This window comes from Neopelma chrysocephalum, unplaced genomic scaffold (assembly GCF_003984885.1).
Source record: "Neopelma chrysocephalum unplaced genomic scaffold, ASM398488v2 Primary Assembly neopelma1_22, whole genome shotgun sequence".
In the NCBI taxonomy this organism is placed as follows: Eukaryota; Metazoa; Chordata; class Aves; order Passeriformes; family Pipridae; genus Neopelma; species Neopelma chrysocephalum.
Window position 1 is genome coordinate 16,844,313 of NW_020897689.1, and position 24,445 is coordinate 16,868,757.

Genomic DNA, 24,445 nt, shown 5'->3' on the forward strand with positions numbered 1-24,445 from the left:
GTGGATGGCAAAAGTTTATTCAATAAAAACTAGTATAAAAAGATTCATCTTCAAACACGCAATTTAGAGCAGAGTATGCACTGGAACTTGAGATCTTGCTTTATAATTCGTATAGTATTGGACAAGAACTGATGGTAATGAGGTTTAAAATGTTACCTAATCACAGTTAATTGAAAAAAATTGATTTGAAGGAGAGTTTTTAGCCTTTTAAGAATCAAAGCACTGGAATTGATCAAAATTACTTGGGGACAGTCCCATGAAGGTGGAGAAGCTTTAACTAATCTTTTTTTGGTTTACAAGGTGGTGTTACTCATGAATTATTATGCGTGTTTATTCTAACCATTAGCTTTTCAGCTGAATATTGAAGCATCTGGTGCTACAGAATCAGGTTTGGTGGTGTCCAGGGTCTAGAGGCAAAATGCCAAAAATTGGGATCTATGGGAGTGCATGAAGGGGGAAAAAATCCACTCTGGCTGTGATGTCTTGGATTCTGAAAGGTCAGAATGTTGCTTTTAATTAGAATGTGCTCTTCATTATGTACTAGTTCTACACTCTCACATGCAGAGCAATTCATACATGTTTTTAATATGTTAGTAGACAGCATTTTTGTTTATAGTAAAGCTTTTTGTAAGCCTTAGTTGGGTATGGTAATAATGACTGGGTTACAATGCTTTTTTTTAATAACAGGATTGGCAATAACAAAATAAAAATATTTTAGTAACAAAATTATTAGGAAAACTGAGTTCAATAAGCTGTTAGAAAACAAAACCTATTTCTGACTGATTACTTCATTTTATTGTCATCCAAAATTATGTTTCAGTCCTTTCAAATACAGTTGGATGTGATCTACGTAGGACTTTTGGCTTGATGAACGTTTCATATTTATGTGTTGACAAATTAGGCTTTTTTGAAACTTAATAAAAAATCTCTTTCTGAATTTCTGCAATTTTTTACTTAAGTTTTAGTAGTACATATTTTGGACTCTTACAAATAATAAGGCTGATTTTTTTTTTAAAGTTCTTGTTTTGCTTGGTAATTTTTAATCAATTTTTAATATTAACAGTTTTGCTTATCACTTTGTTGAGTGTTTATTTCGTATTTTATAATTTGTAGGCCTCCAATAGCCAAGCTTCGCCACAATCTGCTACCACACCAAGGATGGAAAGTACAACAGGAACCGCAATTGCTACCTCTTCAAGAACTCCTCCGTCACTCAGTCTTCAGGGTCCCCTGTGTCCTTCTGTGTGTCCCCCAGCTCCATTAGAAGAATTGTCTCCAGACAGCATTGATGCTCATACATTTGATTTTGAAACTATTGCCCATCCGCACTTGGAGCAAGCTCTTAAGCAAGGATCATTAGACTTGGATTCATTAGCAGAAAGTCCAGAATCTGACTTTATGTCAGCAGTAAATGAATTTGTAATAGAGGAAAATCCGGTATCTCCTAATGTAATAAGTGACCCACAAAGTCCAGAAATGATGGTGGAATCTCTTTATTCTTCAGTTATCAATGCAATAGACAGTAGACGTATGCAAGATACAAGTTCTTGTGTAAAGGATGTTTCAGTAGAAAATGCTTCTCTCAATGTTTGTGTGGAGAAGTGTAGGGTTATTGCCCAAGACTCCAAGGTACATTTAAGAGGCATAAAAGAAGATCTTTGCCACTTTAGAACACTTGTACAAAGAGAACAGTGTGACTTTTCTAATTCTTTAAAATGCACTTCCTTAGAAATAGTCAATACAATTGAGAAGGTAAAACTTTCACTTGAAAAAACACTAAATGATAAACATCAAAATGAATTACAGTCTTTGAAAAGTGAATATGAAACTAAAATTAATAAATTATTGGAGGATGGTGAAGAAAATAAAAAGAAGATTAAAAAATTAAAAGGTGACTTATTAGGCCTTGAGGAAGTTCTTCAGAATAAGAATGATGAATTTGCAATGGTAAAAAATGAAAAAGAAGCTGTAGTTTGCCTCCAGAATGAAAAAGACCAGAAATTACTTGAATTAGAATGCCAAATGGAGACACAAAATTCTGAAATTAAGGAACTGAGGCAGTCACGTGAAATAGTACTTGAAGACTTGAAAAAGCTTCATGTTGAAAACAATGAAAAACTACAACTCCTGAGGGCAGAACTCGAGAGTTTAGAGCAAAGCCATTTAAAAGAACTGGAAAGCAACCTACAAGCCAGGCATTTACAGGAATTTGAGAAGGTGCTAGCTGAGCACAAGGACTGTTTGGATAAATTAAAAAAAGAGAACCAGCATAGACTTGAACAAATGCAGGAATCTCATGAAGTAGTTATGCAGGAGAAACAACAACAAGTAGAGGAGTTACAACTGAAGGTTTCAGATCTGTCTGATTTGAGGTGCAAATTAGAAGTTGAACTTGCCCTGAAAGAGGCAGAAACTGATGAAATGAAGCTTCTTTTGGAAGAAAGCAGAAACCAGCAACAAGAGACCTTAAGATCTCAGATCGATAAGGAAACAGAAAGCTTAAAAAAGGAGATAGATAAATTAAACAATAAAATACAAATTAGCAGTGATGAATATCAAGTGGGCTTATCAGAACTAAGGACTCTGATGACAATTGAGAAAGATCAGTGCATTTCTGAGCTAGTAGATAGATATGAAGAAGAATCAAATTTGCTTAGAACTGAATTAAATAAAGTAACACTTCTTCATAAGAAAACTGCTGAGGCTGAAAAAAGACTTTCAGAGCAAATAACAGAACTACAGAGTAAGTTAGAGTTGGAAATGAGTGCCCTAGAAAAGGAAAAAACAGAAAAATTTTCTCTCTGTGAGCAGCAGGAAAAATATGAAGCAATTATCCATAAGCTAAAGGAAGAGAAAGAACTGTTAGTATCTAACCAAGAACAAGACAGGCAGTTGCTCATTCAGAAGCTCACTTGTGAAAAAGAAGATGCAGTACAAAATGCTTGTAAAGAGTTTGAGTTACAGAGGGAAGCTGCTGAAAAAGGGCTTTTGGAAAAAATACAACAACTTGAGATGCAAGTAAATCGGAGGTACTGTAATAATTCAGTTACTGTGTTTTCCTAGTATTTTAAAGTAATCAGTATGGTATATTCCTGATGCACTACTCAGTAAGTAAAATTTCTACGTAATAGAGTTTATCTGGGTTACTTTCTATATTCGCATTTCAAGTTACTTCCATTTTATAGGTAATGGTGTTCACATGTCTGTAGTTAATCTCAAAGATTATAAAATATTTTGTGCAATATTATTTCCAGACAGCAATGAAGGTTTTTTATTTCGTTCTTGTAATGCTACGTTGAAGAAGTGTTTCTACAATAGCAGGTTACTTGAAATTGATTTTTTTGTGTTCTCAGCTCTCCTTACCCATCCTTTGCTCTGCTGCTTACCCATCCTTTGCTCTGCTGCTTACCCATCCTTTGCTCTGCTGCTTTCCCATCCTTTGCACTGTAGCAGCATGCAGTGGTTTAGGTTTTAGATTAGGCTGACAAATTTCTTTTACTGGCTGACTATACACCAGGTTGGTGATAATGGTGTCATGGAAAATTGTGTTGGAATTTATATACGATTGGCTGAGAACTGTCCCATGGCCACCTGGACTTCCATTGACTTTTGCTACTGCATTTATGTATTTCAGGGTCTTCAGTTTGAGCTCCATAATGAAGCACAAATGTGCAACATAATCTTAAAGAACATCCTAATCTCATTGGTTTTCTTTGTTAATTTTTGCAGAGATTTTTAATTTTAAAAAGAAAAATACATTTTCCCCTTGTAAAGTATTCATAGAATTATTCTTTCTGACTTTTCGTATCTTGTCTACTTATTGGCTTGTAATGCCTCTCAGCAGGCTAGATTATGTTGTTAAGGAATGGGAATAGTAGAATTTTTCAGTGTGACTAATGCTTAGCAATATTATTTTATTTTGAAATGCTAGAATTTGTCATTTATGTTTTTGTAGTGTAAGTGAAAGCAGCAGATAGGTCTTATTTGTAAAGATAATAGAGAATTTTTTCGTAGGTATTAGGATATACCAAGTATGTGAAATGGGAGAAGATCAATAAAATGGACAGAATGGGCACAAAACCCAGAAAAATACTGCAAAAACATGAGTACAGACTTAAGTTAACTTTTAACTTTCAAATATCAATGGAATGTTAAAAAAATTAAGGAGAGAGGAAGTTATGCAGAGGGTCCAACATGCACACAATTCACACCCATTGCAAGGGAAATGGGAGTATCTGCTTCACTTGAGTTATCTGCTACCTCAGGATTTTCATATGCAAACATATCCATCATTAAATGATGTTGTGTTAGTGTCTGTTTTATGCCAATGTATGAAAAAATGCGTCAAGGTAATATTACATTCTTTGAATTAAGATTAGGATATAATGAAACTTAAGAACAGCCCTTCTTACTTGAAGGAAATATTCTCTCAATGAAATATGATGAAATGAGAAGAAAAATGATAAGTTCTATGTTCTTTTCCTTTTCTGTGTATTAATGCACTGTACAAATTTGAAAAACTTGACTCAACAGGAAAAAGATGTAGCTGTGTCATCAGACTTTTTAAATCCACCTACACTTAAATTTGAACTTCTGAGTGCAGCTGTGTATCTTCTTATCCAAACTGGATAAATCAGATAATAACTTATTTCAAGGAAATATTATCAACTTCAGTCTGAAGAAGTGCTGTTAGTTTGTTATAACTTCTGTCAAGTAATTTGATTTTTAGTGTAACACTGAAATATTTATTGCCTCCTAGGGCTCCTTTTTATGCCTTTATTCTGCTGTTAGTTTTTTTCTCTAGGAATCAAGACATTCTATGTTTTATCTCCAGAGAGCATGTATATTGAGTGAATCTGTGTTAATATTTCCAAGTCACTGTTTAGTTGTTTGATTTTTGAGTTCCTAAGACCCCTAGCTATGTCAGTAACTCAAGTTGACTTGTTATCCTCGGTCATTGTTAAGCAGTTAACTTCTGATGGTAGAAACCAACTTTTATTTGGCACATGCCTATTTGCCAGATAAACATTCTTTTCTGCAAGAGTAATGTTACATTAGCCATTCAGAAGAATGTTACATTAGCCAGACAGAGAGAGATGGATTGTTAAGTTTGACTGGAGTGTGCACTGGTGTCAGGAGTTTAGTTTCTGAACTCTCATGTAAACTAAAAAAAATATTTGGAGATGACGAGGAAATGTTTGTGATCTATGCGTTACCACTGCATGAAAACTAATGTGGTTTGGTGTGTCTGAAAATCAAGTGGTTTTGATTAGAAAAGATAATAAAACTGCAAGGCATTTGTAACTCTCCTATTTACCTCATTTAGTACTAGCCAACTGAACATGACAATTTCTCTAATGACTTTTGTTGTTAAGCAGTTTGCTGATCAGTTAAAAGATCTATAATATTACAAAGGATATTAAAGACAAAATAGGAATCCTGACTGCTTTGAAAAAGGAATTACTTTTTTGGTATTTTCCTACCTTGGTATTGTCTATCCACTTCTGTCACTTCTGCAGTAGTGAAGCTTCTTCAGAGAACACATGCTCTCTCTCCCTTAGCTAGGCTTCATTTAGAAATAAATTGGAATTTATTCAGGCACAAAAATGTTTTCTCTGTGGGTCAAAAAAAGATTTACTTGGGTTTTTCATGACTTACTTTGTTCTCTGCTTATTTTACTTCTGATTTCTGGAATATCAAAGGTTGTTTTGCCACTCTAAGAACTTCAGTTGGCTTTCAGAGCTCTTTTATTTACAGCTTCTTAAGGGCTATTTGAGTGCTTAGCTGCTGCATAATACTTTGTATCTTCAGTATATGCCCATGTAGTAGAACAGTGGCAGCATTGTTAGATACATCCTCTTTCATCTTAGAGTAGTACAATGTTTATTTGCAAAGAAACCCCAATCTGAAGATATGTGCTTTTGGTATCTTGAAAACAATAAGAAAGTTAGACATTGTCATTATTGCTGTAGTTGTGAAGACTTTTGCAGATTAAATCTGTAAACCTAAAGCCTGACACAGTGATGAGCTGTAAAAACTAGTAATGTGGGAGCATTCTTTGAAGAACAAGAAGATCTTTTACCTGGCTGTCATTTGTAGTCAGTAGTCCAGGCAGCCTATTTGAGAGGCAAATGATTCCTGCTTTGGTTTAGTGCAGCTAAAAGATGTGGGTTTAAATATGATTCTGGTGGAGGAGAATAATAGAAATTTAAAGTAATACAAGTTGACTGTTGGTGCTTTTGTCCCTTTATGATTACTGCTGTCCTCCAGATTTTGCAATCCAGAGTTTTGAGTTTTGTCTCTGGATTCCTAAGCATCAGATTTACTGCTTAATTGTTTTAATTATGTGAGAGTTTTGAAGGTGTTGTATTTTAATATACTAAGAATCTTCATGAAGTTGATGGTTTTTTGTTCTTTTTACCACTTTCCACACCTTCTGTTATGTTTAGAAAAGTGTAAACGAAAACCTTCCCCCTCAGCAAAACTTCAGTTAGCCAGCGTAATACACTAAACAAACAGAATGCCCAAGAATAAGAATTGGTGAGATGCTCATGATTAAAAGGTAGAATTGAAGAGTAGTAGTGACATAATTGTAATACAGTATTTATTAAATATTTCAGAAATAATGTCTCACAATGAACTTCTGACTTTTTGTGTGTTTGCTTATTTCATGTACTCTGGGACTCAGTATATGCTGCAAATTTAAAGCCCAAACATTTTCTTTTAAGTCCTCCTGCTGAATCATCTGCTGAATCAACTCTAGTTGCTGAACTTCAAGAGAAGCTTCAGGAAGAAAAAATGAAGTTCTTGGAGCAACTTGAAGAACAAGAGAAAAGAAAGAATGAAGAAATGCAGAACATCAGAACATCACTCACTGCAGAACAGCAGGTAAAGTTGATTCTTTTTTTTTATTACTTTTGCTCCCATGACAGTTATGTGTTCTTTTGCTGTTTTGAAGTTGGAGTAGGGTTTTCTCTTCAGCTGTGTAACACTTCCACATTCTGGAAGTTTCTGTGATGTGTTAATGGAATCCAACACTTACACGTTTAAAAAGAAAAACAAAACAAACAAAAAACCAAACCCCTCCCCCCAAAAAAAACCAAAACCAAACAAAAGCCCCAAACAATCCACAAACCCAAAAATAAAAAAACGACAAAGAAACAACTGGGCTACCGAGATTCAATTTTTGTGACTTCTTTTACTTGAAATTTTTATTCATTCATCTCTTTAACTGCAGAAAGATACCAGTTAGTACAAAATTTTGGGCAACACTACATGTTTGAAAAACTAATTGATTTGGAATGCTGCTTACTGGCTTTTAAACCTTATTCGCCTGGACAGGGGGTGTTTTAGGTTTAAAGCTAACACTGTATTTTACATAATGAACTTAGAAACACTACGTACTCCACACCTTGATACAAAATCATACTGCACTAGATTAGTATTTTATGTCTGTATCCACACATCTTCCTTTAAAAACGTCTTGAGTTCTTAAATTAAATCTCTGTTAGCAACAGCTATTATCTACAGCTTTGTTGCGTTTAAACACTGAGAGAGGATTTTCTGTTTTAAGCACCTCTACTTACTCTAGCTATGATGGGATCAAATAAGGACAAAGAGACAGGGTAGTGATCAGCCAGCTTGGTGAATGCTATGAATCACTTGGTGCATAGAACACAAAATTGCAGACAGCTATAAAAAAAGGAATATTATTGAAATTCCTGGACTGCAAGCATTAATACTGAGGTGAACCTTACATAGTAAATCTAAGAGGAATTTTTTCCTACGTGGGTAACTATTAGATTTATTTTTCATCACAATATTCCTTACTATTCCATTTTCCTCATTGTCTAATAGTATTCTTCATTTTTGCAGCAGAGCATAGAAGGGAAGGTTCTGAGGCATTCACAGCAAATTCTGGGGAAAGCTGAAACTTTTTATAAGCAAACAAACCACCCCAATAAAACAAAGCAAACAAATACCTTAAACCCAGAAAAGTGGTGTATCAGTCAGTGCTAACAGTTAACCACACTGGCTCTGCTGATTATTGAATATTTTGGGTATTTAATCCCCAATTTAATCTTTTTTGTTCTTGTTTGTTTCCTCTGTGAAATTTTCTTAAAGGTGTTACTTATGTTTGTGGTCTGATAGTTTTGTTATGCAGACATATGCCAAAGGCTGCTGTGCACTATGTAAGGTGTGTAGCCTGCCAAATATTTTCCATTTTAAGACTGAGAGTTGGTAGGGATAGGTCAAGACGATCTTAAAATTCACAGAAAAAGTGAAATTAATTTAAAATATCCTTTTGATAGATGGTGTTGGTAGTTTTTGTCTCTCTTCAGCAGCACACTAAGAGTAAAAGGGATGAGGGTGTAATGGTCAGTAGAAAGATTGAATAAACAGAAAGAGTTGTTGGATTGAGACTGACGGCTATGCTGGCCTCATTTTTTATGTGCAGTTATTCAAGCTATTAACTAGGACTCCTGTATATCTTTTGCATTAATTAATTGTTCCCTGAGCAATTAATGCATGACTTGAAATGTATTGTTTAGATTATAGTATACTAATATTTTTCTTTGTTATTGTATGTAACATATCCTGATTCAGTTCAGCTTTGTCTTAATAATATTAATCTTTAAAGTAACTGTTTTAAATATAAAACGTACAGCTATTTTACATTAACTGAAATATAAAGTATTATAACTAAAGAAGAAAAAACAACTTGCAGATTATTTTTTTGTAATGATTTCTTTATTATTGTACTATTTGTGTGTACTGGGCCTGGGGGAACGAGAGAGTTAAAAATAAAATAAATTTTAAAAAACTGTTACGGAGAAACATCAAAATGTTGCGGTCATTGTATCTCTTCACCAAAGCAATAAGTAAACAAGTTTTGATTCCTTTTTTAATTATAATTTAGAAAACTGAAATGCGTGCTGTCCTTTATACTTTTTTGTTCCGGTGATGTATTTTGCATTATATTTATACAGTACATTTCTTATTTCAATAATAATTCCTTTCTGTTTTCAGACCAACTTTAACACTGTTCTGGCAAGAGAGAAAATGAAAAAAGAAAATATAATTAATGATCTTAGTGACAAATTAAAAGTACTTACACAACAGCAAGAAAAAGATAAGGGTAAGCAAAGTTCTGAAGAAGTATTTGTCTTCTCTAATAGGACTATTCTATTTGCTGCAGGTTGGTTTTGATCCTTAGTGCTTGCTGTTATCAAAAGCATTCCTGTTTATTTGTGTCATAGATTTGATTGAAACACTTTCTGAAGACCGAGCTCGCTTGCTTGAAGAGAAGAAGAAGCTTGAAGAAGAAGTTAATAAACTGAGAAGTAGTAATTTTTCTCCATCAACCTACTCAGCAGCAGCATCAGAAGCTTGTGGAGCCTGTGCAGCTGATGTTCCCACTGACACAGACAGATTGGTTTCTGACTTTGGGGCTGAAGGGAGAATGGACTCCACAATGGAAACCAGTATGATGGCTGTGCAGTAAGTATGGGGCATTGTAGTAGAAATCTACGAAGCACGTGCCCGTTCTAGAAGCGTACGCGGTTGGGTGTTGTGGAGTACCAATGGACATGTTTAATACTTTTTCCACCTTTGATGTGCTTCCTAAAAATTATTCTTTTAAATGTACATGAACATACAATTGTGGTGTCACAATCATCAGAAATGTGTGAGTTTGACGACTTATAAGTATACAACTTAAAGCTGAAACTTGGTCTCACAGTCGTGGGATGAAAAAATAGATCTAAGTGCACCAAATGTAAATTAAACAGAAGAAGAACTGTGATAGTGAATGAGTTGGGTGGCTATGTGTTACGGACATACCTTTTGAACAGTGTCTCACTTTCATGCCTCTAGCTTTCTGAACAATCCCAGACTTCTCCTCCATACCTTTTACAGAAGCAATGAACCTAACTGGGAAACACACAAGGTTTTTGCCAGAGGAACAAAAGCAGAGTTGTCAGATACACTTCCATTCACTTAATAAATGTCCGTCATGACCTATGCTGCCCCAACCCAGAATCGCATACCCAGAGAACTAAATAGCTTTGTGGAAGTGAGGATGAAAACAGTTGTTGCTTACCAAAATAAACTTGCACTGATAATAAAACAATCAGTCCAGTAATCATTCCAGTCCTGAACGCTCAAAACAGATTTACAAAAAAGAATAATTGTAAAAGTAAGCTTGTGAACAAAAAAATTATGGCTCAGTATATTAAAAATCAGGTAATAGACAGAAATTATTACAGTTTTTTGTTGACTACTTCCTATTACATGAGAGCTAAACAGCCTTTTAGCTGAAATGAGGTAATGATTAGCATGGCTTAATTATAATTTGCTACAAGTTTTACTTGGCAGTTTGCTTGACTTGTTTCATCCCAAAACTTGTCCATTTTCTTTTCCCAAGCAAATCAGTTTGGACTACAAAATGCATTGCTTCTTCCCTATTAAATTGCTTTTAAAATACCTTTTAATTGTTTTAAGAATTGCTCTCTATATTCTTAAGAAATTTCTTATTGGGATATGAGTATTGTCTTACCATGACCCAGTGTTCAGTTTATGAGACAAATAAATGGAAACAATTAGCAAGTTCACATTAGTGTCTCTAGGAAAGGGTCCCAGGACACTCTAAACTACTCCCAATAGCCTTTAAACTACAGACTAGGAAAATATGACATCACAGAGCTGAACTGCACTATCAGGAGTTAACTGTCAAAGCATTTGGAGCTGTATCTTTCATCCTGATGGCTTGTGAAATACCAAGAAATGTCCCTATCTAACTTGATAGACTAATGAATGACTGAAAGTTCACTGGCTTGTTGCAACAAAGAAGCTTCTTGGTTTAAAGAAAAGAAAAAAAATCCCCCAAAACATGCCAGAAATGTCAATGCTGATTCTTATGGTATCTTTCTGGGCTGTTCCATCTGTGCTAGCAAATATTATAGTACACTTCACTGAGTGAAGATGGTGGGGGGGGTGGAAAAGATATTTTTGATCATGAAAAAAAATTTCATTTTTAACCTATCCATTTTCTTTCTCTTTTAGTGAAAATGTCCATATGTCTGAAGAAAAGCAGAGGATAATGTTGTTAGAAAGAGTGAGTAGATTGTTTGGGAGGTTAAGTGTTACAACTAATTATAAATACGTGCGTGTGAAGTTGTGCTGTCACCAGTTATATGCTCTGATGTAAGACAGTGTCTGCAAGGATTATAAATATAATTTCAGGGCATATTTTTTTGTTGTACTCTTTTTGGATCAGTATAATTCACTGAAGTAATTTAAGAGAAGTATTAGTACATTATTCTTGTCCTAGCTTTGTTTTGTTCTGTTTATGTAGGCTTCAGTGTGGATGACTCAGATGTAATATTTCTTCTTAGAAGTAACAGGTGACATTGATCCAGAGAATTTCTGCAGTAAAAAAAAAATTGCGATTACTTTTTCAAATTAAGACGTACAAAGCAGCTGGACAGGAATTAGAATTGATTTACTGTTTTTTCATGGAAATGAATAATTTCTCTTAGGCTGTATTCTGGGGAGAAGATGAGATTGGCCCTTAGTCGTTACACTAGAATATTTCAAATTCTAGGAAATCTTAACCGTTCAGTCATACCTAACTCCATGTCAGTTGCCATTTTAAAGTTGACTGTAAAAAAACAAAACAACGGTGTCCTTAGCTTTCAGCTTTCTAGGATCATTTGGACTAAAATCTCTGACCATATAGAGAACAGTACTGTTTTCTGTTGATGGATTGTGGCACTCTATGATGCAAGTGCCTGGATGTTACTGACAGAAGTGCTTACCTGCTTTATTCTGTCATCTGATTATAAAGGATTTGTCATGGGTAGAAGCTTTAATGTAGTAATATATTACATTTCTTTTGCTGTTCTATCAGTGACTTGTTTATCTAACTAAAAGGAAAATATGAGTGTGGAGGTAAATGCAGCTTAGTAGTGGGTTTTGTAGCACTGGGATAATTGGTAGACTTCTATTTTTTTTTTTACATGTCTTTATTCAAAATATATTTTGATAATTGTTTTAGAATTGAAAGCTGTAGTATTGTATAAGTAGTCAGGCTCTAGTCATATCAAAACTTTTTTAAAATGTTTGTCCTGTATAAAGTGTACTAGTTAGCTCATCAGATGAGATTTTCTTTCAGACTTTGCAGTTGAAAGAAGAGGAAAATAAGAGATTAAATCAAAGATTGGTAAGTATTTGTGCAAGGCATGTTTTAAGTCTTATGAAAAAATGAAAGCTAAAAAATGTTAAGTCTGCTAAAATCTATAAATATGTATTTATTAATTTCAAAAATGTTTTCAATGTGAAGGCAAGAGGTAAGTAACCTGATAACCTTTCAAAAGTACCTCATCTTAGCAGTCTTCTCATGGAAAAGATTCACAGGATGGGAATTATCAGGACTGGAGAGAAACAGAGTTTTTCCAGAAAAAACTTAGAACATTCAGGCTTGGGGTACAGGGAGTTAATTTCCATGGCTTAGTTTTTCAGCAACAGTAGATTTACGGCCAGTTTACAAGAATTACATTAAGCCTAATTAAGAGTGTTAGCAATTATGTAGAGATGGTTTTGGGAAAAGTGCACCTGTCACTTTTGTAAGGTGTGAAACTTTTAATTCTACCTAGGCACTGGAAATGCAAACAGCCATTGTCTTAAATGCTTAAGTAATAGTAAATGCCTATGGCAGGAAAAAGAATATGGTGACAAAGCATCCTTGATTCCTGGGCTATGAATCCTTCTTTTATTTATCCTTTCTAGCAGGTCTCAACTTTAAGTCTTTAAGAAATTACTGTGTGTGGGAAACAAGACACATGGTTTGGTTGGACTGACCATGATGATCTCGCCTTCTTTAGGTGACAGGTGATATGTAGAAGTGTGGTAGAAACTGATATCTGTGTAGTTGGAAGTTACATTTCATAGCAGAAGTATTTGATAAGCTTCTCTAGTAGAAGTTAGCGTATTCTGTGAAAAATGTCGAGTTTGAAGAAACCCACAAGGATCATTGAGTCCAACTCTTGTCCCTGCACAGGACCGTGTGCCCAAGAGTATCATCCAAATGCATCTTGAACTCTGTCAGGCTTGGTGCTGTGACCACTTCCCTAGGCAGCCTGTTCTAGCACCCAACCACCTTCTGGATGAATAACCTTTTTCTAATATCCAGCGTAAACTTCCCCTGACACTTTAGGCCATTCCCTCTGTTTCTGTCACTGGTCACCACAGAGAAGAGATCAGTGCCTGCCCCTCCTCTTCCACTCACAAGGGAGTTATAGACTGCAATGAGGTCTCCCCTCAGTCTCCTCTTCTCCAGGCTGAACAGACCAAGTGACCTCAACTGCTCCTCATACAGCTTCCCCTCAAGGCCCTTCACCATCTTCTTTGCCCTCCTTTGGACACTCTCTAACAGCTTAATGTCCTTCTTGTATTGCGGTGCCCAAAACTGCACACAGTATTCAAGATGAGGCCGCACCAGTGCAAAGCAGATTGGGGCAATCACTTCCCTCGACTGGCTGGCAATGCTGTTCCTGATGCCCCCCAAGGACATGGTTGGCCCTCCTGGCTGCTGGGACACTGCTGACTCATATTCAACTTGCCATCAATCAGGACCCCCAAGTCCCTTTCCACAGTGCTGCTTTCCAGCACCTCATTCCCCAGTCTGTACATACATCCGAGGTTGCCCTATCCCAGGTGCAGAATCCGGGACTTCTCTTTGTGGAACCTCATACGATTGGTGATTGCCCAGTCCTTTGATTTGTTGAGGTCTTTCTGCAGGGCCTCCCTGCCTTTGAGGGAGTCAACAGCTCGTCCCAGTTTTGTGTCATCTGCAAATTTGCTTAGTATCCCTTCTAGTCATTGATGAAGATGTTGAAGAGCCCAGGGCCTAAGATGGAGCCCTGTGGAACCCCACTAGTGACAGTGGGATCACCAGTCTGATGTTGCCCCATTCACTGTCACCCTCTGTGCTCGACCTGTGAGCCGTATGCTCACCCACCACATGATGTGTTTTTCCATGTGTGTGCTGGACAAAATGTCCAGAAGGGTACTGTGAGAGGCAATATTGAGAGCTTTACTGAAATTCAAGAAGATTACATCAACTGGCTTCCCTTGGTCAACTGGGAGATTACCTTGTCATAAAAAGAAATCAGGTTTGATAAGTAGGACTTTCCTCTCATGAAGTTGTGCTGACTGTGACGAATGACTGCGTTGTCTTTCAGGTGTTTTTCAGTACTTCCCAGAATAATATTCTCCATAACTTTACCAGGCACTGAACTGAGACTGACAGACCTGTAGTTTCCAGGGTCCTCCTTCTTGCCCTTCTTAAAAATCGGGACAATGTTCACCAGCTTCCAGTCAGCTGGGACCTCTCCAGAATCCCAAGACCGCTCAGAAATCATTGAGAGAGGTTCTGCAGTGACATTAGCAGCTCTTTGAGGATTCTGGGATGAATGCCATCAGGCCTCATAGATTTGTGGGGATCCAGCTGGAGCAGCAGATTCTGCACAATTTCAGGGTTGACTGGGAGTTGATCATTCTCGCAGGGCACTGAGACCCCCTTGGTCTGTCATCTGTGTTGAAGACAGAGGCAAAGAGTGTTAAACACCTCTGCCTTGTCTCTCTCCCTGTTTATGAGGTGACCACCCCCATCCTGTAACTGGCCAATTATATTTCAATACTGCCTATTACCATTAACGTATTTGAAAAAACTCTTTATTGTCCCCCGTGTTTCTGTCCAGCTTCAACTCCAGCTGAGCTTTGGCCACACAAATTTTCTCCCCATGGCAGCAAGCAGCATCTCTGAATTCTTCCTGTGTCACTTGACCTTGCTTCCACTGGGCATACACCTTCCTTTTTTGCCTTATTTCCAAGAGAAGATCCCTGCTCAGCCAAGCTGGCCTTCTGCCTCGCCTGCTTGACTTCCACCATTTGGGAATTGTGTGCTCCTGTGCCCTTAAGAGGTGATGTTTGAAAAGTGACCAGCACTGGTGGACCTCGGCACCTGAAAAAACATTTTCCCAGGGGACCCTACTTACTAATTCCCTGAGCTGCCTGAAGTCTGCTCTCCTCATGTCCAGAGTTGAGGTTTTCCTGGCACTTTTCCTCCTGTCAACAGAGATTTTAAACTTGATCTCTTTGTGGTCGCTGTGGCCAAGCTGGCCACCAGTCTCCACTCACAACATCCACTCTGTTGACAAGCTCAAGGAGAGCGTCCTTTCAAGTCAGCTACCCTAGGACCTGTTAGATTTGTTCAGGGTGTAAGAAAGTATTGCAAGACATCTAAAAGCATTTTTTAAAGAATTTTTTTATTCCAATTGTTAATGAAGTGCACAAAAGTTATTTCAGTATAGTTTTTTACAATGAAATTCAAAACACACTGGACATATTTTTAAACCTCTGTGGATTTCCTAAATTTTTGATCTGTTTTCATCTCAGAGTAAAATGAAATTGAAGAAAATGCGATGTACAAGACAATAGAAGATTCTTTTTGTTGTTATGGTAATACCAAGCCACCTAGGAGAAATGTGCAGTTGATTGATCACTAAAAAATTCAAATTTTATTTTTAACTGGGCATAGGAAATTAATACCTTTTCAATTCTTTACTTATAATCTGATTTTTTATAGATAAATTTATTTTTATTTTTGTTTTCATCCTTTTTCCCTCTCTTTCCCAATGCACTTATAAAACTGAAATATACATCAACACTTAAATATCAGTGTTTATTTCTATTAAGCTTCTTCAGATATGCAACTTAGAAAGGGATCTGCACAATAAAGAAAATCTTTGAGAGTCACTGTCTTTTGCAGCAGAACTTGTGGGTTACCTCTGCAAGGAATAAAAAATAAAAAGTACCTTATTTTAGTACTAGGAGTGTTATTACAGGATTTTTTTATTTTATATGAATTACTGAGAAAGGGAACCTTTTTTTCTGTGTAAAGGCCATAAGAACTGTACTCAAAAACATTCTTTAGTAAGTTTTAATGGAGTTATTCTCAATATTCTCATTTCTTCTGTTTCTCTTAAAATTAGAAATTGAGGAAAAATACAGAAATCAGGCTAGTTTGCATTTTAATTTAACACTTATTCTAGTTTTTAAAGTGGCAAGAAAATCTCTGATCTTAGTATCTGAAAAGAACTCTGAGACACTTTTGTGAACAATCAAGGCAAATTTGACAACGTTCATGCTAGCTGCAACTTTTTCAAGAAAGAGAAGAACAGCATGAATAAGACAAATGTAGCCTCTAACAAAAAAAAAAACCTCCGAAGTTGGATCCTCTAAAGAAAACTGCTGAAAGCATCATCAGAATTTGAGAGCTTTTTGTGTTGTACTGCATTCAATTTGGACTCATTCTTTGAAGAAATGTAGAAAGTGAGTTGTGAAAAGGCTTCAACCTCATGGGAAGGCAGAGGGCAAGATTGACAATAGGAAATATGGTGTAGGAAACAATATTTGAGTTACAGCTGAAAAATCATGTGCTAAACTTCAAGTATGAGCAATCTAGATCTGAATAGCTTGTATAAATAATCCAGGAAGTAGGAATGAATGGAAAATCTGCAGGACCTCTAGTCAAAGTTTCTCTGGAGCAATTATAAATTGTCTTTTTTAAGGGAATTACTAGAGGGTAATGAAACGGATACATTTACATCAGATCAGCTTCTCTAGCTACTTGCCTGCATGTGGGCCATGTATTCCTTCGTAGATAAAAAGTAGTGTTACCCACTTTCATTTCCCATTATCATAGTTACTGTAGAAAGTTTGTGTACAGTTATATTCATTTTTAGGTCTGGTTTGTCCTATTGAAGTTAGTCCATGTGCCATTAATTTAAGTGGATTTAAATATAGGAGAATTCTTATGTTCGAAACTTCATATAACTGAGCCTTCATTTGGTCTTAGTTGATTTGACTCCAGTTTTATTCCAGGGAGTGCCGATCCGTCTTATGACAATAAACTTCAGATTTTGTGACAGTTCGTAGAGAAATTGAGAAAACATATTGAGTTCAACATCTAGAGTTTAATTATAATAAATATGTTTAACCTTCAGTGTTCTACCATCAGCCTTTTCTAGTGTCAGTGGCTTCTGTGTTACATGCACAGCTGTATCATAGATCTTGTATATGCTCAGAATAGATCTTCACTGGCACTGATCTGGAAAGCCCTTCTTAATTTTAAATAATGAAGGAGAAGTCAGTTATGCAAGAAATTTCATAATCAAATGTAGCTCTTAAAAAAAAGGGCACAATAATGAAACCCTTAAACAAATCACAAACAACCAAACCCACTACAGAACAGGATGACAAAAGTATGCTGTGTTTTGAGTGAATATAAAATCTGCAAGACTAGACACTGTTTGAAATCAAAAATTATCTTACCATATTCTTACCTGTAATGTACATTTCATCATAGCTTGTCAATACTTTATAGCTTTTCTCTTTTTTTATAGATGTCCCAAAGCATGTCATCAGTATCCTCAAGACATTCTGAAAAAATAGCTATTAGAGAGTAAGTACATGTTAATTTTCTTATCAACAGATGGATATGCTTTCAATAAAATAAGTGTATAGTCAAAGAATATCACGATTCTTCTGTTCTTGCTCTGTGGTGAAAAGATATATAGATCTGTATTTCAGATCATCAGCTATCGAAACATCCCAGTTAAGCGTAAATCAAATTTTAGAAAGCCAATTTGTAAACAAAAAACCAGCCTTTCTGAATTCTGTATGTCAGTGACTTTCTTGAATTCTGTAACTTTCTTTACATGAGTCATATCAATAATACTTCATGGGATTTCTGGAATCCTCCCTGAGTTTTTTCCTTTAGATTACTCTTTGTTTATCTGTACTTTCTCTTTGCATGACTTCAAGGTTAGAAGGAAATCTGTTCACCTTTTAATATGCATAGTGCTGTATTATATTACAAGAGGAGTTTTACCTTCCTGAAGTCTTCAAAACTCTTGGCTTACCCTGACAGAATGAAATTAAATCAACTCAAACATTTTGTTAGGTATTGTCAATCTGTTAGCAGCTGCATGCAGAATTGTTACTGGAAAAAGAAATATTCTTGCAAAATATGAAAGCTACAGACAACTTCTTATTATCAGACTTATAAATTACTTGAGTAATATAAGAAATCTTTTTGGTAAGAAAATGAACACAGATTATTCCATTCATATTTTCTGAATTGCACCAGTTTGCATTTTTATTGTAACAAGGTCAGTGTGTGAAGTATCAGTTTTTCCCTTGAGAATCTGAATGTTCTGGCAACTCTCTTGGTAGTCGTTTGGGAGGAAACATGATGAAAGAAGTCATCTTTCCAATAGGGATGTCTTTAAGTCAATATATCCAGTCTTCATAATAAGTCCAGACAGAAAAGCCTGGAATATTGTTTATTTAATCAAAAAATGAACTTTAAAGAAGCTGAGCTAAATTTTCTAGATTTACTCATTTGTCTCTGACTATGTATCTGTCGTCTCCTTTGATGAAGAAGAGTCTTCTGCTTTCTTTGCCACTTCCTCCCCCATCCCCAGAGGACTAGTAATATTTATTCTTAGAACCCCCCTCATGATCTAATGCCTAATTTGTAGCTATTTTAGAATTCATTTCGTTAATGGCTAAATAATTTACTTGCAACACATTTGCACTGTGGAAAAGAAGTTTGGAGACAGAAAAAGTTCTTTGAGTTATTTTACTGAAACCTGGCATGAGAACTTGGTGGCTTCTTATGTTACCCTGGTGTCAGGAAGAAGCAGATTTTTAAAACCTTTTATGTAAAGTCGCCACAGTGTTTATTTTGCTTTTAACCCCTTGATTAAAGATGGGCACTTCATCCCTTCTTTGTCTTGTGTGCTTAAAATTTTAAGATTGAAAGGTACATAAATATTTTGCTGTATTTTTCTATGTTCTAATTAGCTTCAGTTTAAAACATCAAAAGAATGTTTGTAAACCCTGCTATAGCGATGATTACCTTAATTTTGGGCGAATAGAAATAATACAAAATTGAAACTTTATTTTTTGTTAGGCATTTCTGATTATTTTTTTTAAAGCAAAACTGACAGTTCTTTTGAAAAAAAAATAATTTCAGCTGATTGATGTAGTACATTTCAAAAACACTTTTCAAAAGGTAGCCTGGTTTTGTTGACTTGAATATATAAAATGTATATATGTTGTTGTAGTTGAAGAGCAGAACAGATGTTTCTACTTGCTAAGTCTCAGTCTGTGCAATACATGGGGAAAAAATCTAATGAATGTAGTTTTAAGCTTCTATGCTTTTTTTTATTTAAGTTCTGTGATTTTATATTTTTTCCCCCAGTTTTCAGGTTGGCGACTTGGTTCTCATTATCTTGGACGAAAGGCATGACAACTACGTGTTGTTCACTGTTAGTCCAACCTTGTATTTCTTGCACTCAGAGTCCCTTGCTGCGCTGGATCTCAAACCAGGTGAGTGTGGTAAGTGTCAGATTTCTTCCAATTACTAACTCTTCCTACAAATAACGCTCTTCACTTTCTAATGCTTAGTACGTGATTTTATAAATGTCTATGTGATAAATATGAGAAGCATGTAATACAGGTAGTTGTCAGCTATCTTTGTAGCTTTTGCTATTTGTTCTAATGCGAAATATTTTTCAGGGCAGAATATTTTTAATCAAAAATTTATGTAGATGTTAATATCTTGGAAAAATAGGGAAAAGTATCTGCATCTTCAGAGAAGCTGAAAAAAAAAAGGTGGTGAGGGGGAGAAAATGCCATTTTTGTACACACAAAGAGTATGTTAACATTCCCATCGGGTTACTTCAACTATTTAGTAGAATGAATAATAAATAACAAAATGTGGACAGTATATGGGGATTTGCAAGCAATATTTTTGCTGATTGTTTTTCCACCAAATTCAAATGGTATTTAGCAAGGCTAATAAGTTTTCATAGAACACTTTCTGTATGTTTTTTTTTTATGTTGATGGCACATTTGCTTTTTTTCTCCCTTAATCTTCAAGGGGGTTTTTTTGGCTGGTTTTGGGAACTGTGTAAACATAGCTAAATCAAAATCTTTTTAAATGAGGAAAAATAACAATGCTTTGCACTAAACTATGAGGTACATGAAATACATTCATGTAAATGTCTTTAAACTGTCATGTGTAGTATTTTTTGCAAACCCACCTGTGCTCCCAGCTTTTCGGAAATGTCTAAGAATATGCATCAAAAGAAAATTTAGTATTCATTCTAATTTAGCAGTGAAAGTTTCTACATGTTATTGCATGTCACAAGCTGTCAAATTATTTTCAATGAACAGACAATAGATTTCAGTTATGATGAAAGATGATAGATCTTGAATAATTGTGTAGTCTCCAGAAGACCGCCAGTCCCTATCTGAATTCTGAGTCTGCTGAAGGATGTGTGCCATGTGTCATCTGTGAAGCACAAGGGGAGAATGCCTGTCTTAGTTACAGATGTAATACATTCTGAACAATGGCATTAGTAGTGCAATACATAGCTATGTGAAATATGGTAGATTTTCATACTGTTGGTTTACATATATAATGTAAAAGCCATGTCAGTTGGTATGTTACTGTGAGTACATAATTCACTGCCCTGTTTTCAAATGGACTTAGCTTGCTCCATTCCTTACCACTTGCTAACCAGAGTTAGTCTCAGATTTGAAGAAACCGCACATAAAAAAACAGTGAAGACTTACCTTTTGCATTAGGAACACATTTGTCTCTATCTCAGTCCTTCAGGAAACCGTGTTTTCTTGATTCTATTCCTCCATCAGGGAAGTGGGAAAAATGAAGTCCAGAACACCAGTTGTATTTATGATAGATTAAAATTGGTGTGGACCTAGATAATGCAAATTATTGTTTTAAGGGCTGCCAAAATGTTGCATTTAAACCTGACCTTTTGTATTAACATGCATATCAAATTGTTAATTCTGTATAGATCTACCTGAACTATTAAGTGTCAGGGATCTAGGCTATCATAGGATGTCTCTGCCTACATTACGATGGCTTAAAATGTTATGTCAACACTGAAATTGGTTAAGGAAGGAGCACATGGTTTCAGTGTTGCCCCTTAGGGATATGGAAATTTCCATCTGCAGATGTAGGGAAAAAAACCCTGCATCTCTCTCACTGTCTCTGTTAGATCAATGAAGCCTGTCAGCCCAGCAAATTCTAATTAAAAAAAGGGGCTTTGTAATTTAAATATTAGCTGTTGAGCACTCAGTCCATATGTGAATTCTTTGCACTGATTGTGGGAGTGTGGAGTAGAACAGAATCTACTCCACTGCCAGTTTAACCTTGAAGACTAATAAAATTTCAAAGTGTGGTTCTTGAGTGAGTCATGTTCTAGTCACTACATACAGTATCTCATAAATAGTCATGCTTAGAAAAGCATTAATTTGATTATTATGTATGGGTATGTGATTTTTTCCCTTCTATTTATTTTGATATTTTCTTTATGCTGTGGTTAGTGATAGTTAGAAAAGAGCAAAGCTAGTAAAATGGATGTAATTTCTTGGAATACAAGACACATAGTTTTACTTACTGTTAAAGAAATAGATATAAGCTGAAAGTTTATTTATGCCCACTGTTGCTGTTTTAATCTGTCAGTTTATTATTGAGGTTTTTCACTCTTCTCCTTTCCAAACAGTATCAGGTACTCTCAGAAGACTGCAACCAAAACTGTCAGACTTGTAGGGCTTTGAAACTATTATTTATGAGTAACTAATTTCCATCACTAATATAGAAAAATAATCAAATGTTTCAGTAAAAGCAATAATAATAGCTGAGTATAGAAGAATTTGTCCTTTGAAATATTTCAAGAAATTTCTGCCTTCAGTCAGACCAAAAGGTCAGACTTGGTTAGTGAGAATAATTTTGATTTATTAGTGAGTTTCAGTTTTGATTTGCTACTGTCTTCTCTAATATTAGTTTTTAAAACAAAATTTGAACTGAAAAATCAAGTTTTCGTTTGAAAATGCCAGTAAGCTGTCTTGATATCTGAACTTAATGTTTGTTCATTTATTAAAAAAAATTGATTTTTTTAAGAATTTCTGCTTTTAATGAAAATGGAATGTAATATCCTGTTACCTGTAGTTGCTTATGTAAAGTAATAAATATATTTTCTATTTAGCATCAGGTGCATCTAGGAGACCTTGGGTGCTAGGAAAAGTGATGGAAAAGGAATATTGCCAGGCAAAAAAGGTAAGGAAATAATAATGGAAAATCATGTGCAATTAATAGAGAAGAAAATCAGTTTAAATATTTGTAACAATTGTGACAAGTACTCTCTGCTTAACAAGTTAGATGAAAATTGTCTTAAGTTCTGCTATTCCTGTTCTTCTTCTGCATCAGTGAATAGCAAGAGAAGGGTTCAGTGAGCAGTGGATTAGGTATTTGCATCCACACTGCCCAAACCTTGCCAGACTCATAAGGGTCTAGTAAATGCTGAGAGGTGGCAATCAATTTCTGCCTAAAAATATAAAAATCAGAGGAATAATCCCACATGGGTTTCTAATTTGTTGTGTTGTTTTTTTTTTTCTCTTAGGCACAAAACAGATTTAAAGTTCCTTTGGGTACAAAATTCTACAGAGTGAAAGCAGTACCATGGAACAAGAAAGTATAACACAACAAAATTTTAGTTCCTTCTGTCTCCGTTCTTTTTTTGACTTGTCCTTCAGTGCTCATTCATCGCTTCAAATACCAGGCCATCTTTTTATACTGAGGTCATGAGACAAGATACGTCATTGATGTACTGCTTTTACTTTTTAACAGGTGACATTTTAGAAACAAGAAATTCATCAAAAACTCTGGCCCTAACTGCTTTGATTTTTTTTTTTTTTTTTTTACCCAGATAACTTTAAGAGTGTGGACCAAATGAGTTCATTTTCTCGAAGGGCAACCACATGAAACATGGTTTGTTAGCCATGTTAATTGCCTGTTAAATATACATTAGCTTGTATTTAGATGTTAAATGTTAGTTACCATTATTACCAGCATATGTCCTTTTGTGAAATCATTATCAAAGTACTTGCACTCTTTAACAGATTCTTTATATGTGTAAAATTCATCAACTATTTAAAGAGGAGTGTTCATTGCATGCAGATAATCATATAATTTTTCTTCAACATGAGTTTGCCTCAGTAGATGAATAAAAATAACTACTGCAGCTTGTTTCATTACATGAAAATGCTCTTTAATGTTAAAAAAACCCTTGTAATTTGATAGACTGATTTTGAAAATCAGTCACAGTTAGATCTGCAATCTTCAAAAGCACTTTCAATGGATTGATCACACAGATTCTGAAGGGAAGACACCTGTGCCGTTTGTTGAAAGTGAAGCACTTGTTCTTCTCAACAAAACAGAAATCTTGTATTAATCTATTTAGAAAAATCATATTGATGAAATTGTATTTCATGGTTGAGTTTCAGGAAAAAACTCATTGTACATTAACCATACAAGAGTCATTTAAGTAACAAATTATTGTAATTGTAAAAGACATGTAGAATTTTAAAACAATAAAGATTTGAAACCATATGTGTTGGAAGTATTTGTGTGCCTTTAAATTTTAGCTCTAATATTTATTTCATGTTAATCTGTTGCAGCTTCTCTGATTTCTCCAGCAGTTTCACTACATAGAAATACCCAAATTTTCTATGAGAGGTAGTAATTTTCAACAACATTTGGGAATTGCAAGAATTACCTTGTAATGATAAAAAAGAATTTAAGTAGACAGAAATTTTAATTTTGTCAGCATATTAAATGAATAAAGGAGATTTTAAAAATAGTTTTACTAGATATATTTTTTAAATGTCTTACTTATTTTTAACAACAGCATAAAAGGATGTACTATAAATGTGTAGTCACTGGAAAGTGAAATTATGGGCTCAACTATGAGCTTATGCCTAGGACTTAATCCATAGAGTTAATCAACTTTTGATTTATCTTCAGAAGGTGTGGGGTGGAAGAAAAGAGATAAACGAGAGAAAAGAGATGAATATCTGCTTCTGCCCATATGTTGCATATAATATTTCTTCAGACTAACCAGTGCACTTGAATACCCAGAAGCTTCTGTATATGCTTTATTTAAAATTTTGTTCCATAACAATTTGAAGTTCAGATTTTTATGAAATGCATGGGCTTGTAACTGTATCATATCTTTGATTAAATAAATCTTAGACATTTGATCTCTGGAAAAGAGAATATCATTTCATCAAGTTGTGTTCTTCCCTGATTGTTAAATGTACTAGTTTATGTACTGACTGCTTAAAATTAGTTCTCAGAAATGCGCCTTATTCTTCAAGAAATAGTTTTACCACAGTTGAGTACTGCCCAGTGTCAAATACATAAATATCATAGATCTACAGGACAGGTTTAAAGCATGAAAAAAGAACCAACCACCAAATGAAACCAACAACCCATGTTGCAAAG

The 24,445-nt window shown here is 35.1% G+C and overlaps 1 protein-coding gene across 3 annotated transcripts in view; it reads left to right on the forward strand.

Annotated features, from left to right (window-relative positions):
• Nucleotides 1–23,557, forward strand: part of RB1CC1 (RB1 inducible coiled-coil 1) — a 72,464-nt gene extending 48,907 nt beyond the window's left edge. For 2 of the 3 annotated variants that reach the window (XM_027673955.1, XM_027673964.1), the window contains exons 15-24: nt 1,114–3,029; nt 6,729–6,888; nt 9,031–9,139; nt 9,261–9,501; nt 11,065–11,116; nt 12,176–12,223; nt 17,469–17,527; nt 19,334–19,470; nt 22,149–22,219; nt 22,563–23,557. In XM_027673955.1, the coding sequence (XP_027529756.1) occupies nt 1,114–3,029; nt 6,729–6,888; nt 9,031–9,139; nt 9,261–9,501; nt 11,065–11,116; nt 12,176–12,223; nt 17,469–17,527; nt 19,334–19,470; nt 22,149–22,219; nt 22,563–22,640 (2,871 nt within the window). In that variant the 3' untranslated portion in view covers nt 22,641–23,557. The remainder of the gene's footprint in view (nt 1–1,113; nt 3,030–6,728; nt 6,889–9,030; nt 9,140–9,260; nt 9,502–11,064; nt 11,117–12,175; nt 12,224–17,468; nt 17,528–19,333; nt 19,471–22,148; nt 22,220–22,562) is intronic. The other variant, XM_027673972.1, reaches the window with a different exon arrangement.
• The last annotated feature ends 888 nt before the right edge of the window (nt 23,558–24,445 follow it).